Source organism: Nelumbo nucifera, chromosome 8 (assembly GCF_055504915.1).
Source record: "Nelumbo nucifera cultivar China Antique chromosome 8, China Antique-T2T, whole genome shotgun sequence".
NCBI lineage: Eukaryota > Viridiplantae > Streptophyta > Magnoliopsida > Proteales > Nelumbonaceae > Nelumbo > Nelumbo nucifera.
This window is the reverse complement of record NC_142656.1, coordinates 49,450,034-49,466,249: the sequence shown is the minus strand read 5'-3', so window position 1 is coordinate 49,466,249 and position 16,216 is coordinate 49,450,034. Positions and strand designations below refer to the sequence as shown.

General features: G+C 37.9%; 1 protein-coding gene across 1 annotated transcript in view; it reads left to right on the top strand.

The window, feature by feature from the left end:
• The first annotated feature begins 635 nt into the window (after window positions 1-635).
• Window positions 636-16,216, top strand: part of LOC104611711 (V-type proton ATPase catalytic subunit A-like) — a 36,265-nt gene continuing 20,684 nt past the window's right edge. Inside the window, exons 1-12 of the mRNA XM_010278891.3 lie at window positions 636-1,087; window positions 5,856-5,982; window positions 6,141-6,196; window positions 6,284-6,340; window positions 6,544-6,655; window positions 6,753-6,790; window positions 6,929-7,030; window positions 15,306-15,362; window positions 15,470-15,541; window positions 15,635-15,736; window positions 15,846-15,908; window positions 15,993-16,125. Of these exons, the coding sequence (XP_010277193.1) occupies window positions 1,010-1,087; window positions 5,856-5,982; window positions 6,141-6,196; window positions 6,284-6,340; window positions 6,544-6,655; window positions 6,753-6,790; window positions 6,929-7,030; window positions 15,306-15,362; window positions 15,470-15,541; window positions 15,635-15,736; window positions 15,846-15,908; window positions 15,993-16,125 (997 nt within the window). The 5' untranslated portion in view covers window positions 636-1,009. The remainder of the gene's footprint in view (window positions 1,088-5,855; window positions 5,983-6,140; window positions 6,197-6,283; window positions 6,341-6,543; window positions 6,656-6,752; window positions 6,791-6,928; window positions 7,031-15,305; window positions 15,363-15,469; window positions 15,542-15,634; window positions 15,737-15,845; window positions 15,909-15,992; window positions 16,126-16,216) is intronic.

Here is a 16,216-nt window from a genome sequence, read left to right as displayed (position 1 = left end):
TAAAAGATGATGTTATAATAAATATTCCATTAATTAACTGTTATTTTTTACATTTTTTTCTACTAATTATTAGTAAATTAACATATAATTTTAGTAATAATTTACCATTAATTACCTATTAAGTTATACTTAACTCAATATTCATTAACAACTATTAGTGAAATTTAATAATTTATCATTGTTAACAGTAATAAATCGAAATAAAATTTCTATTAATTAATAATATGTAACATTAATTAACATGTACGCGGGTCGGGCTGTATGATATGCAAATGATCCGATCCACATGTTTCATCTTCTTGACCCAATCAGGACGTAACTCCGATCAAGACATATTCTTCATGCCGGTGTCGATCTCTCGAAGACGAGTGCGTTGAGGCAGTTTTGTCGATTCGGACGCAACTCCGATCAAGACGTATGAAGTGTGGTGCGGTGTCGGTAGCCTTTTGGTCAGGACGCAATTCCGGGGAAGAAGAAGAGGAAGACGAGGGCCTCTCAAGTCTCAACGCAGTCGGTATCCGTAGGGGCATTTTCGTAAAAAATGTGTGACATATGTACGGGGTGGAGTTGAAAATAAAAAGTGATTTATAACCGGATTTGGTGCCTATTTCAGTTTTCCTAGAAGGTTAAATTGCAAATTCGATTTCTGAGGTGGGGAGATCGATAAAACCCCCGTCTCGGTCTTGTGGTTGGTCCCGGTCTTACGGTGAGTCCCATGCATGATGTTCGGATACAGATCATGGAACTTGTTGGGAGGGATTTTTGTTGGTAGGGATATCTGGATTTGCATATGAAAAAATTGCTGGAACTCCTGAACCTCCTAGTCTCGCCTGTTTCGGATCTTGGCTTCTCGCTGCTATCTCTCGATTCCCTTGGGGATTGCTCCAACTCTAGTGTTTTCACCTGATCTCCTGCGAATTAAGTTAGTCAGATCTTGGAATTCAGGTTTTAGATCGGCGTCTTGGCAATCTCTGTATCTGATTCTCATTCGTTCATTGATTTCTGAAAAATGCCGTCGGTTTATGGAGCTCGATTAACGTCTTTTGACGATTCAGAGAAGGAGAGCGAGTATGGATACGTTCGCAAGGTATGTACGATCGGGTTTTGATCTGTTTTGCTCTTGGTGCGTTTCTAGTCTTTAAGGTTGAGTTTGGGCGAATTGGATTGGGTTTTAGATTCTTTTCTGCTTATTTGGACCGTTTTATGTGTATTGGCTGCCAATTTGGGTAACTTGGGACGCCGCATTATAGCTCGTATTGATGGTTGCTGCTGCTTGTTAGTAGTGATAGTGGTCTGTTTCGTATATTGGAGACAGAGACATCTAGATTTTTTTGAATTGTTCTGTTTAAGATCTCTTTACTATAATAAGCGCCTTTTTTCTTCTTGTTCTTCTGTTAGATTGATTCTCGGACTGGTAAATTCAGTAGAAATATGAACTTTTAGTAACCTTAATGAATGATGATCTCGGGAGGGACGTAGGATTATTAAGTGCTGCCTTAGTGCAGTCCATTGTTTTTCGGTTAAGTGATTGGTCGAATAAGCTATTCTAAGTGAATATCCTTGAATTGTACCCTTTAGGCCAGGGATAATGAGCTTTTGAAAATGTCAACTTCTTTTTCTTATTATGTACTGGACTGAAAGATGCTAAATGTTTAAATGGCTTTCCAAGTAGATCTATTTTAGCTTTCCGATTAAGCTAAATAAAGATTACCCTTTTCCTTTATAATTCCAATTATATTGTTCTTCACCATTTCTAACGTTAATTTGTAAGCTCCTATTTGCTGGAAGATGGGCTGAAAAGTTACTTGTGATTAAAAAGAAGAACGGAGATCCAAATAGCAAGATTTTGCAATTGCACTTGCATATTCCTTTTTAGATAGTTTTCTGGTTTTTCCCAATGTTTGTTTGTGGGTACCACTATTAATTGTGGTTTGCAAAGCACCAACTTTAATTTACTGATCTATTAATTTTTTTTATTCTTTGGCTATCTTCTCCTTGACAACTTATATGACAGAATTGAGGTGTTTTGTTATTTCATTAAATGAAAAGAGGTTCAAAATTGATATTCATATGGACATGTTTTAATATCGATGAGGATTCACAGAAAAGTTAAAATTTTCGCACCTCTGTTAAGTCCTCTCTCCTTTTTGGTTTTGCCTATGGTATGTCAAGTGCCATCCATGTGTGGAAGAAGGCTGTGGTCATCCCAATCTCAGCCAGGCATTTTCAACTATAGGCCTAAGAATAGCTCATATGCTGGTTATTGATTGTTTAAGACTTGGTTTGCTCGAGGCCTGACCCGGACCCAATTCAGATTCCTTAGAATGGTTAGGTTGACATGGAGGCATATAATAATATGAGCCTCGAGCCTCGAGGTTTAGGCTGAAACCTGCCCATTGCCAGCTTGTTAGGACCTTCATGACGATGGAAGCTTTTGATGATTGAAGAACTTGTGTAGTGTATCAATGCCTTTGATAGATAGATTTTTGGCCCTTAGATATACTGCTCTATTCTAATCAATGCAATGAGTGAGTATAATTGTTTAGGCTTAACAATCATTTGATATATTTTCATCCAATCTTGATGATTTATAAGTCACATTCAATTAAAAAAACATATCAATCTTGGGCATTCTTTGGCACTGTAAAATCATAGTACTTAAGAAAAGGATGAAAATATCACGACCTTTCCACTTGAAAACCAATCATTTCCAGGTTTCAGAGTTAAGAGGGAGTAACTTCAGATTCTTGTGTTATGAAAGCATTTAATTATTGGTTTGAATGTATGATATGTTCAGAATTTATTTGTTTGCTATTCTTTTTAGTGACCCTTCTTGCCAATATAGAGGTGTTCTTTTTCATGCTGATAAAAAAAATAGAGGTGTTCTCCAATGTAATTTGTTTTTCTTGTTGCCAGTTCCAAAAACAAAACAAAAGCAGCTGATTTGAAAACAAATTGGTTCTTAAAACAAAAACACGGAAAACTTGTTCTTGGTTATGTGTGCTGTTTTTTGTTTCCAAATTTGAAGCCAAAAACATTCTCTTGAATATCTGGTGTAAAGAGTATGTTTTCATCTGGTTATTAAATATAATGCTCCATAAACAATATAATATCTATGATATATATATTTTTTGTTTTAAAAACTATCATTTTGATGGTTTCAAAAACATGTATTGTTTTTTTTTTTTGGAACAAAACAACTTGTTTTTTGCTTTCCAAAACAAAAACACAGTTCAAGAACACATTTTTGTCTTGTTGTTGATGTGGCAATTCCAAAAACAAATGAAAATAAAAGCATTCATGTTGTAGAACACCTCCTCAATTTAAAAAATTTCCATAGTTAACTCAGTGATTTAAAAGGCACACTTCAGGTGTGTCTAGGTACAAAAATGAGTGCACTTCAAGGTATATGTCTTGCTCCCAGGTGCAACCCCTTTGAAAAGGCGTGCACGCCTAGTGCACTTTGCACTTCAGCCCATGTGTACGAACTTTGCATAGTGGCTGGGGTGGGGGCTCCAGCCCAAACCTCTCAACCAAGCCTCTTGAGGCAAGCCCAAACAAGTCCATCTGAGGGTCCTAAAACTTTGGCCCATATATAAAGAGATTGGTCTTGTGATTTTAGTTGCAGTTCATCTTAAAATACAACCCCATTTTTTGCTAGTGTTGTTCTCTCATCCTTTACAAGCCATTTTTCATCAAACAACATTTGATTTCTAATCCTGAATTTTTTTTTGAAGGATAAAAAAAAAATCAGGATTAGAAATCAAATATGCGGGCCAGAAATTTAGGACCCCTGCATGGACTTGTTTGGGCTTGTCTCAAGTGGCCTTTACATGGGTGGTGATGTAGGACCAACTCAGTTCTAGTCCTTAGAGAATGTTGAAGTCTTCTTGATCAGAATTTTATGGTTGTTGATGGCTGTAATGACTTCTTGAAGGAATAAGAGAGAAAATAGGGAGAGAAAGAAGAGAAAAAATACCTGGAATCACTCACAGGGTGCCTAGAATCACTCTAGGGCATGGGAATCACTCTCCATAGCTAGCATAAGCTGAAGAAAACAAAACAAACTTCATTGCCTTTGTGTAAAACGTCCATACATATTTATAGACTCTAAACTCATAATAATCCTAGGAGTTAAATTGTTCGACTCATAATAGTCTTAGGGGTCAAACTATTAGACTCAATAATCCTAGTAGGATTCAAACTAAGGTGTCATATCCTATTTCAATTCAAAAACGACTCAATAACTCTAATCCTACTTATACAATGACTCTGAAATTTTAAACATAAACCAACTATAACTACACAAACTAAACCCTATCATTCGGCCCCACAAAAAATTGCAAAATGATGAAAATACCCCCACTGTCCAAAAATACAGAAATACATAGAATTTCATAAAATTCCAATTTTGCCTCTTCAGCTCCTGCATCAGGTGGAGTCCCGATCTTGTAGACATAGGAATGCAAGATGTTTAACCTTACATTAGCTACCTGAAGTAATGCAATTGGGAGAGAAATAAGCAGACTGAAAGTTTCTCATGCTAGAATTGTTGTGTGCTTGGATATGTTCTATATGTTGCTAATTCAATGGCATGTGCATTTGCACGTACGAGGAGAGAGAAAAATAAATTGACTAAAGGAGATGTGTGTCAAATATTAACCTTATGCTATAAAATAATCTGGTTTAACTTTTATGGCCTTGCACAGAACCCAAAGGCAAGTATCCACATTATATAGAAATGCCTGTTTTTATTTCTACATTTTTACTTTGAATATGAATTCATTTTAATTTGTTATGTTTATGTGTTTTAATTTGAGCCAATTGTTTTTTTAAACATTTAATTTCTTTTAGGTGATGTTTGGCATCGATAATGATTTCTCATACCTGATTTTTCAAAAATCACCATTTTTGGTTATTTGGTATCATTTCCTCCATGTCAGCTGATTTTTGGGAAATCACCTTTGAGAATGTTTGGTATTGATTATAAAGAGTGATTATTTTTCATTGAAATTATTATTCCATGTACTGTACTACCATTATTTCTTGTGAAATCATCCTTGCCATGTAGGATGCCACATCACCCCACAAAAATCAGAATCGCCTGAAAATCGGGGAATCACTGTAAGTGGTGATCCCTCACTCAGGGCCAATTTCAGGGATCGATTTTCTACCGATTTCCCAGAAATCGGCACAATCAACAGTAGTCGATCAAGACTACAATCAGTCTTGAATCTAAAAGTAAAAAGGTTTCAGATGGAGAAAAGAAGAAGAAGAAAGAAGAAGAAAAGAAGGAGAAGCAGAAGTACACAAGGGTTTTAGAAAAGGCAGAATTGCCCTTAATGCTTTACATGGCAAATAAACTAATAATAAGCTGAAATAACAAGCTGTCTGAAATAACTACCAACTAACACTGACATAACTAACAAAGAGTACATGCTGTGCTGTCATATGAACACAGTGGGGACCACAGCCGTGGGGCCCACATCAGTGTTCTCTACATCAACCAACCAAACAGGAAAAAAAAATCACTGATTCTTCAAATGCTTATGTGGATTCGATGTGGCACCGATTCTTGGGAAATTGGCATCTATGCCAAACATCTCCTTAAAGTTCAAGTTTGTGTTTTTTTAACTAATATTATTTTTTATTTTGTTTTGAAAAATTTTGTGCCTTGCTTCAAAAAGGTGTGTGCCTCAGGGACAAAAGCCCCTTGTGCTTTTAAAACACTGAGTTGACTGCAGTCTAAGAATTTTGAACTTTCTTAATATGATATATTTAACATGCAGAACTGCTGGGCTTTCTTTTGGCCTGCTGGACTTGTTTCTTTCCTCACTTCTCATGTTGTTTGCCAGGTATCAGGTCCAGTCGTGGTTGCAGATGGAATGGCAGGGGCTGCTATGTATGAACTTGTTCGTGTTGGTCATGACAACCTTATTGGAGAAATTATTAGATTGGAAGGAGATTCTGCTACAATCCAAGGTCCTTTTAATAGATCTTTCCTATGTTTATTGTGTGTGTGTGTGTGTGCACGCATGCTTATCATTGTGCAAGTCCTAAAATATTTCTGTCCAGATTCTTATTCTGTTCTTTCATGTGGCATTTAGTTAAAGCAAAAACTGTTTTCTTTTGTATTTCAGTGTATGAAGAAACAGCTGGGTTGATGGTGAATGACCCTGTTCTACGAACACACAAGGTACATCTGAAGGCTGCTCTATGCTCAATTGTCAGTAATTGACTATACTAACTGGTTCTTTTTGCAAATTGTGCATTGCTCTTGCAGCCTCTTTCAGTGGAGCTGGGGCCTGGCATTTTGGGAAACATTTTTGATGGTATTCAGGTTTGTTTAAAATCTAGTTGACAGTATAGAATTATTTGTAATGATAAAAGCATCACCTTTTAGATCTACCTGTTCATTTCTTTATCATTTTCTTATTTTAACATGGACCATTTTTCACATGAGCAGTTGGGCATTTTCTTGTTAGTATTACAAGTTATCATAAAACAGGATCTTATACTTGGCTGTTGTCCTTGTTTATTTAGAGGCCTTTGAAAACCATTGCCAAAAGATCTGGTGATGTGTATATTCCACGTGGTGTCTCCGTACCAGCTCTGGACAAAGATGTACTTTGGGAGTTCCAACCAAAAAAATTAGGTAATATTTTTCTAAAGTGCCATCTATTCTTAGCATGATGGCTTAGTGGGTTTGGATGCTTGATACTGAGTAGTCAACTTTCTTCTACTGGTTGCAGGTGAGGGAGATCTTCTAACTGGTGGAGACTTATATGCTGTAAGTTTAATAGCTGCAAATTTATTTTGTAAAAGTTCAATGGTGCCTTTTGAGAAAGATTTTGGCACTCAACTCTTCCTATTTTGTTCCTGTATTGTGTTTCACTGAAGTATATACACGGATTGCATTATATTGCAGACTGTCTTTGAGAACAGTTTGATGCAGCACCATGTTGCACTTCCTCCTGATGCTATGGGAAAGATCACTTACATTGCACCAGCTGGTCAATACTCACTAAAGGTTTGTCTGTGACGTAGTTTCTTTTACTTTTCTAGTTAGCCTTATGTATCATTCATCATTGTCTTGTTTCTTAATAGTTAAGGTTCTCTCAAGATGTTGGGCATTGGGATTATAATTGGTATTGATTTTTTTTGGTATGAGTATTGGAGTTGAATTGTACTAGATCTAAGCTTTGGGATCTATGTTAGCATTATTATCTAAATCAAGGTTCAAAATATTGATATGCTTGATACGCCGGTAGAGGCATATTGGGCAGTATCGATAGTTTTTTTTAAGTTTTTTTTTTTTTTTTCAAATCCGGTTCAGAGAGGCCGGTTTGAGGTCCGTCCACCCCCTGAATCGGTCGAAATCCCAAAACACCCCTGGAGGGGCATATCGGGAAACCCCCGATACGTATCGAAATTTTGAACCTTGCCCGATACGTATCGAAATTTTGAACCTTGATCTAAATGGTTGTTTCTGCTCCTCTTTCATATTTTGGAACTTGGGATTTTTTGTGGAAGATGTAGTATTTTGGCTAATACATACAAAAGGATGCTTGGTACTATGCCATTCTTTTTAATATATTAATTAAATTTCATAATTATCCATAAAAAAGTCTGTGCAAGAGGTAGTATCCTGGTTAGTGCCCTTCATATGGAGATGTTGAAGTGTATATAAACCAGAAAGTTGTGTTCATGAAAGGGGTATAAACGGATCAAATTCGAATTGGATGAGGCAATATCCGAATTCGAATCCAATTAGAAAATCCGATATCTGAATTCGATTCGATATCCGTCGGATATTGAAAATTAATATCCGAATTTGAATCCGATTAAATATTCGAATATCCGATTCGATTAATTAATTATTTTAGATAATTCATAAATATATAAAATAAATATTTTATTGATATAAAGTATATAAATATATAAATTATTTATATATATTTAATTATTATATATAAATTATATAAAATATTTTATATATTATATAAGAATTAAATAATCGGTCGAATTCGGATATTTATTGAGTCGAATCTGGTCATATCTGAATTTGAATCCGATTAACTATTTGGTAAGAATAGGATATCCGAATTTGACCGATTAGATATTTGAATTATCCGAATTCGATTCGATTACGTCGAATATCGAATTCGAAATCGGATTTTCGAATACCATTGACACCCCTAGTTCATGATTAATCAGAAAGTGGGTTTGGAATTACTAGTTTGTTTTGTGTTCAAATGCTAAGTAGACCTTCCTCCCAAATGACTACACAGCTATAATACCCAATTATTCAGCATCTCCCGAGCCTTGACCAGACCCCTCTTTACTTCTTAACAGCTCTTTTTTTTTTTCTCACCTTTTTAATAGGCTCCTTGAATAAACCCCCCTTCAATCTGGAAAGAGTTTTACACCTGGACAGTTTGCTGGCTCCTCTGCCTTTTGAATCTTCTTGCTGCATTAGGGATTTTCTCAAAATTTGGTGAGTCCTTACTCCTTAGAATTATGAATGATTCTTTCTAGCTCCAACTCCAAGACCACATTCTTCTTAAAAGCCTGATCTGCGCCAACTTACCGTCCTCGTTGACATCATTCCTTGCACCTTTGGGAGGTGTTGCTTCATATTGATCATCTTTAATTCTTACAGCAGAGCTTATCACCTTAGGATCCAAATTATCTTCCTCCCTTTCCATCAAAGGCATAGGATACTTCTCTTCCAATTCTTGAACTTTCTCCTTGCAACTTCCTCCCCTCCGATAACGAACAACCCCAGAGATTTACTCACCTCCACTTCTATGTCAACTTCATCTTCATATCCTAACTCTTCATCATCTGTTACTGGCTTTGTTCTGTATTTCTTTTTTTCTCATACATTTTTGCCACTCTCGAGTCTCACCCTGTTCACCCGTTATTCTCAGGCTCCTCTTCACCTTCTGGTTTGTCCACCCTGCTCTCCTTTCTTGCTTCTTCTTTATCTACAAAACTCCCATCTCCTTCATTCTCCAGATCCATATTCGATATGCCTATATCAATCCTAACCTCTTCTTCCCATTTAACAAGATTTTCCTCCACTGGATCTTCAGGCACTGCTGGACCTTCATGCACTGAGTCTGCCGTACTGTTTGTAGCGTATCTTTCCATTTGAAGTGTTTGTAGGCTATATTCCTACCTACTCAAGTTTCATTATTTATTATTGCAATTTGTTCCCCAATTTAACCACTCCCCAAAATAGCTTCTCCCAGTAGGTTCCTTGTCTGGCTAAAGCATCAGCCATACTATTGGTGCTTCTAGGTGTCCAATGAAACGTAGCTTTCAATTCTTCTGCTAGCTTTTTAACTTCTCAAATAACATATCTATATTTTGATGTGCCTTTGTATTACATCTGAACCATCCTACAACTTCTTAGAGTCAGCTTCCACTATGATATCTCTATGAAGAAATACTTGGTTAGCCACGAGTGTGGGGTTCCATACCCACACTCAGGCTCTAGTGTGTGTGGTTCCGTACCCACACTCAGGCTCTAGTGTGTGTGGGTGGTTCCATACCCACACCTAGTTGTTTCTAAATTCTTTTAAGTTGGGCCGGCTGGCCTTATCCATGCTATGTTTATCCTTTTTCTTTTTTGTTTTATTAGGACTAGGACTTTACGTTTATTTCCTATTCTTGTAAGGAACCTAAAGCTATAAATAAAGGAGTGTATGGGGCGGCAGATATATCAATCACCGAACCCCTTTCTTTTCTCTTATTCTCTCTTCTCTTCTTCTTCTTCTCATCTACTCTTCTTTTCTCTTCTTCTTCTTCTCATCTACTCTTCTTTTCTCTTCTTCTCTTTTCTGAATTACAGTAGAATAGAAATCTACTTGCTTTATTCAAGTTGGTATTAGAGCTTGGGAGGTGAAAGAAACTAGGTTTTTCATGTAAGCCCGATCTGGTCAGCTACATGAGAAACCATTAGATCAAGACCTCTGCAGAAGTTGCCTGGTTCTTGGAGGTTACTGGAGTGCTGAAGACTGCCCAAGAAAGGTTCTTGGAGAATTAGCCAGTGACCAGGAAGAATCAGAGATCAGACTCGATCAAGGTTAGGGTTTCAAACCTAAGAAGACAATCAGAATTCTTTTTCTGAGAAAGAATTCAGATTCGATCAGAGTTCTTTATCTGAAGTTGGACGATCAGAGTTCCTTTTCTGAGGTGGACATCATGGTTCAGACCAAAGAGTTCTTTTTCTGAGAAAGGTACAATCTTTAAGCTAATTCGACCTTAGATAGAAGTTATCAAGAATTCTTTTTACAGCAGCATAATAAATCTGAGAATATTTTGATTGTTTTGAGAATACCTTGCTGTCGACTCCTTGGCATTAAACCCTTCGATCCCTTTTTTGAGGAATCAGGACCTGTTCTTTACTGATATTAATCTAGGGCTCTGATTTTACTAAAGTTACAGTTTTGAGAGAAAACCGTCGGTTGAAATCAGGAAATGTTCTTTACTGATATTAATCTAGGGCTCTGTCTTTTACTAAAGTTACAGTTTTGAGAGAAAACTGTTGGCTGAAATTAAGCTCTAGGTGCCTATTCTTGCTGAAGATCAACTTCTGGATTGCTTTTCTGTTCCTATCTTAGTGTTTCAGCAAAAAAAAAAAAAAGGAGGGACTTTTCTTCTTAGTTTTGTGACCCATTTTCAATAAGGGGAGGTTATTGGAACTAGTAATATGACTGAAAATACGTTCCAAATTACCACTGCTAGGTTTGATGCAAAAAATTACTTGGAATGGGTCCAATCGGCAATGATGGCCATTGGGGGCAGAGGAAAATTAGGGTATGTAACCGGAGACACAAAAGAACCAGCCAAGGAGGATATATCTCACCCAAGATGGGTTCAAGAGAACTACTTGGTGATGACCTGGCTATGCAACTCTATACAGCCCCACATCACCCGAAATTATCTATGGGCTAAAACAGCCAAGGAGATTTGGGACAGCATTAAGGATACCTATTCCCAACCCCTCAGTGTTGCTAGAGCTTATGAGATAAAATGTGAGGTGAAAAGCCTCAAGCAAGGAGAGAGGCCAGTCTCAGTATATTTTTCTATCCTAAAATCCCTTTGGCATGAGATTGATCACTTAGAAACCATTGAATGGGAAAGCTAAAAGGATGCAGCAACATATAGAAAACTGCTTGAAACAAATAGGGTTTTCGAGTTCTTAGCCGGCCTAAACTCAGATTTTGACATTACAAGACAACAATTTCTCACTAGGGAGAGTGTGACCCTATCTCAGGCCTACTCCTTAGTCCACAATGAAGAGAGTAGGAGGAAGGTAATGCTATCCTTCCAGCCCACAGAAGCAGCCTTGGCAGCAACAAAATTCAAAACTGGAGGAGAAAAGGAAAAAGAAGTTAAGAAGGAAGACAAAAAGGATATTTTTTGTCATCATGGGGTCATTCATCAGAGCACCTATCCTCACACACCTTAGTAAAACGAGGTTGTTGGGAGAAAAAACAGGCATATCTTAGAGGTAGCCAGAAGCATCATGCTCAACTCCAATGTTCCCATACGCTTCTGGGGGGATGCAATCCGTACAACTGCGTACCTCATAACAGGGTTCCTTCACGGGTCCTAAACATGCAAACCCCGTTCAGTCTTCTATATCCAGATAAGGACCTATTCACATTTCCCCTCAAAACTTTTGGGTGTACTTGTTTTGTTCAAATCCTTGGACCTCATCGCTCCAAGTTTGATCCCAAAGCTACTAAGTGTATTTTCCCTTGGTATGCACAAAATTAAAAGGGATATTGCTGTTATGAGCCAGTTTCAGGGAAACGCTTTGTGTCCATGGATGTCACCTTCTTTGAGGATATGCCCTACTCTCATAAGGCTTCTCCTTAGGGGGAGAATAGTGAGGAAGGGATTTCAGTTTCAGCCCCAAAGGTTCCTTTACCTGTCCTAGTTACTGGGGGGGGGGGGAGTTGTGAGGAAGGTTGTCAAAAATGCAGAGAGTTTAGAGTGTGTATCATAGAAAGTGGTGGAAGCAGGTTGATTCTCGTACTCAACAGCAATCCAGGCCAATTCCAACATCTTCCACAGCCCCCGATCCAGACACTACTACTGCTCCCATTGTTGATCCCACTGTCCCACTGTTATAGATGCTTAGCCTTCACCGACAGATGACCTTGATCTTCCAATTGCTATTCGTAAAGGGAAGCGCCGTTGCACCTCATCCACTGCCCATTGCATCTCCAAGTTCCTTTCCTATAATTGTCTCTCAGAATCCTACAGATCTTACTTGGCATCTATTTCTGCTATTCCTATACCTAGAAATGTGCAAGAAGCTCTTTTGATACCTGAATGGAAGGAAGCAATGCAAGTAGAGATGGATGCTCTTGTCAAGAACAACACATGAGAACTAGTTAACCAGTCTAAAGGGAAGAAACCTGTTGGATGCAGATGGGTGTTTACTATGAAATATAATGTTGATGGTACTGTAGAGAGGTATAAGGCCAGATTGGTTGCAAAAATGAACACTATCAGAGTTCTTCTATCCATTGCTGCAAACTTGTCATGGCCACTATTTCAGCTGGATGTTTAAAATGCCTTCCTCAACGGAGACTTGCAAGAGGAAGTATACATGGAGTTACCCCCTGGCTTTTATAGTACAAAAGCAGGAAAGAAAGTTTTCCCTTTGAAGAAGGCCTTGTACGGGCTGAAACAATCTCCAAAAGCTTGGTTTGATAGGTTTAGACTGGCTTTGGACAAATTCGGATACATACAGGCTCAGTCAGATCACACTCTCTTCTTTAAGAAGATAGGTCTTTCCCTGACTCTACTTACAGTCTATGTAGATGACATTGTGATAACAGGAAGTGACACTAGTGAAATTGAAACCCTTAAACAACACCTTCACAAGGAATTTGAAGTGAAAGACCTAGGAAAGCTACGCTATTTTCTAGGAATTGAGGTAGCTCGATTTAAGCATGGCATTTTCATCTCCCAAAGGAAGTATGTTTTGGACTTATTGGAAGAAACTAGCAAGTTAGGAGTGAAACCTACTGATACTCTCCTTGATCCCAACCAAAGGCTGGTTGGGAAACTTCTTTATCTCTGCCTAACTCGACCAGATATTTCTTATGCTGTTAGTGTTGTCAGTCAATACATACATTCTCTTAGGATCACCCACCTCCTTGCAGTAAAAAGGATTCTTGCCTACTTAAAGAGATGTCCAGGGAGAGGTATACTCTTCAAGAATAATGGTCATACGAAAATAGAAGTGTATACAGATGCAGATTGGGTTGGATGTGTTGATGACAGGAGGTCCACCTCTGGATATTGTGCATTTGTGGGGGGAAATCTTGTTTCTTGGAGAAGCAAGAAACAAAATGTTGTTCCTCACTCCAGTGTAGAAGCAGAATACAGATCCATGGCCAATGGTGTTTCAGAAGTGTTATGGCCGAGATCCTTGCTTAATGAGTTAGAGGTTGATTATGAGAAGCCTCTGATGCTGTATTGCGATAATCAAGCTGCAATTAATATTGCCCACAACCCAATACAGCATGACGGGACTAAGCATATCGAGGTTGGTAGTCATTTTATCTGAGAGCGAGTCGCATCTCAAGAAGTATGCCTTCCTTACATTGCCTCAGACATGCTGTTAGCTGATCTCTTCACCAAAGCAGTCACAAAAATCAAACTGGAGATAGATCTACGCAAGTTGGGCATGACAAATATCTACTCCCAACTTGAGGGGGAGTGAAGAAATAGTTGGTTAGCCACGAGTGTGGGGTTCCATACCCACACTCAGGCTCTAGTGTGTGTGGTTCCATACCCATACCTAGTTGTTTCTAAATTCTTTTAAGTTGGGCCGGCTGGCCTTATCCATGTTATGTTTATCCTTTTTCTTTTTTGTTTACAAATGAGATTTTTGCTCAGTATTAAACCATGTAGGACTCCCAAGAGTTCTGCCCTTGTAGAATCTCCACAACTGGCTGGACCTGAATACATATTGTATGTCTACATTTCTTTGGGTTGCCCAGGCTCCAACTATCAAAATTCATCTTTATGGAAGAATGACTATGGGGTATCCATGCAATGGCTACTTTTGCTCTTGGTGTTGAATATGCAGCAATAGCTTTCCAATTCTGATTGATGCCATCGGTTGTAAAAAGAGCAAAACTTGGCAAGGTTCTCAACTCAATCTGCCACCCTCACCATAACATTCTCAATAGTGCTTCTTTGGTTTGAGCCATGTCTTCAAATACTCTTGTGTTTCTTTCCTCTCACACTGTCCACAAAATAGCTGCTTTTGTGCATCTTCAAAGTAGTTTCTCCTTTTCTTTGATGGGAAGAAGCAGCATGACTGAAACAGACTACCCACACTTGTTGGGAGGGTGCACTTGTGTGAAAATAATGCAAAGAAAAATCCCAAATGCCAATTTACAAATGGACAGAAGATTAGTACGTGCAAGGTAGTCTCACAACTTGCTCTGAGAAGGGCACATATATTATGTAAGATATACCAGTTTGGCTTTTTCTTTTGTAGATGCTCACTGGTGTTTATTTTCTTATGCATTAATTTTAGGTGGGATGGGTCTGCTCCAAATGGCCTTAGCAGGGAAGGAATATGGTTAAGGAAAGTGACTTAAAGAAGGAGCCACATGAACTTGAGGTTCCAAGATAGACCAAGAGCAGATGGAAGAAATACAATTAGAGACTACAACATCTTTATTAACAGACAAGGAATGGCACTGAAATCCATCTTTGAATGGCTGATCCTGCACCACAAGTCTGACCAAAATGTAATTTTATTCCCATCAAGAACCTTGTAATGAGTATGATGAAGGAATAAGTTGGAAACGAGTCCTTTTGATGAACCATATATCTCTTAAGATTCAAATACCCAAGTGTATCAGATCAAATAAGAGACCACTAATGTGGTGATTTAAAAGAGAAAGGTCTAATAATAGGACATAAAAACAGGAAGTAGAGATTTCATAGAACAAAAAAACCAATCTATTTCATGCTTAGTTTTTCAACCAAAAATTCAATCTTTAATTTGAAAAATCAGGGGACATCCAGTTCAGATGCCTACTCCTAACAAATTGGGTTCATTTAAAAATGGTGTATTACAAATCATGAACCCAAATGTGAACCAAGAAAACTAGGTAACTATGATCTGACTTTGTGCACAGGCCTCATTTTGAGTAATTTATAGTTTGACTATTTAGTGTCCACTCTATATATTTTTATTCAGTATACCAGTGTTATTTTGTTCAGCAATGTTTTGATCCATTCTGCATATGCAGGATACTGTTCTGGAGCTTGAATTTCAAGGTGTAAAAAAGAAGTTTACTATGCTTCAGGTTATTAACTTCAACTCCAGACATCAAGTTAGATATCATATACTTCATCCTTGCATTCTGAAATGGTGCACATTCCTCTTAATGGGTTTTTCTCTTCTCCTCTGCAGACCTGGCCAGTCCGTTCACCACGACCTGTTGCAACTAAACTTGCTGCTGATACACCTCTTCTGACTGGGCAGGTAACTACATTATCTCATGACTCATGTCGTGATCTGACTGTGTCATTTTAAGACTTTGGTGTTCCTAATGGTTTTGTTGCTTACCTTGCATAGCGTGTTCTTGATGCCCTTTTTCCCTCTGTTCTTGGAGGGACTTGTGCTATACCTGGAGCATTTGGTTGTGGAAAAACAGTCATTAGTCAAGCTCTTTCCAAGGTGGATTTATTATTCTTTCTAAAGTTCCCTTTGGCATTTTGGATATTTGAAACTTTTTTTTTTGTTCATGGAGTTCTCATGCATGTATTTATTGTTTGTTTACTTGCAGTACTCCAATTCTGACACTGTGGTTTATGTTGGATGTGGAGAAAGAGGAAATGAAATGGCGGAGGTATCTATTATTTTATTTTCCTATCAGTTATTTATATAAACAATTTATTGCCTTCAAAATTCTAAAAGTTAGTATACTTTTTAGGTTCTCATGGATTTTCCTCAACTGACAATGACACTACCTGATGGCCGTGAAGAATCTGTCATGAAACGTACAACACTTGTGGCTAACACTTCTAACATGCCTGTGGCTGCTCGTGAAGCCTCCATTTACACAGGTTAGTCCTTTTAAGTATTTTGATATTCAATTGATATTGGATGAATTTTCCTACTAACCTCAATTTTGTTCTTCGGCATTTAAAGATCTTA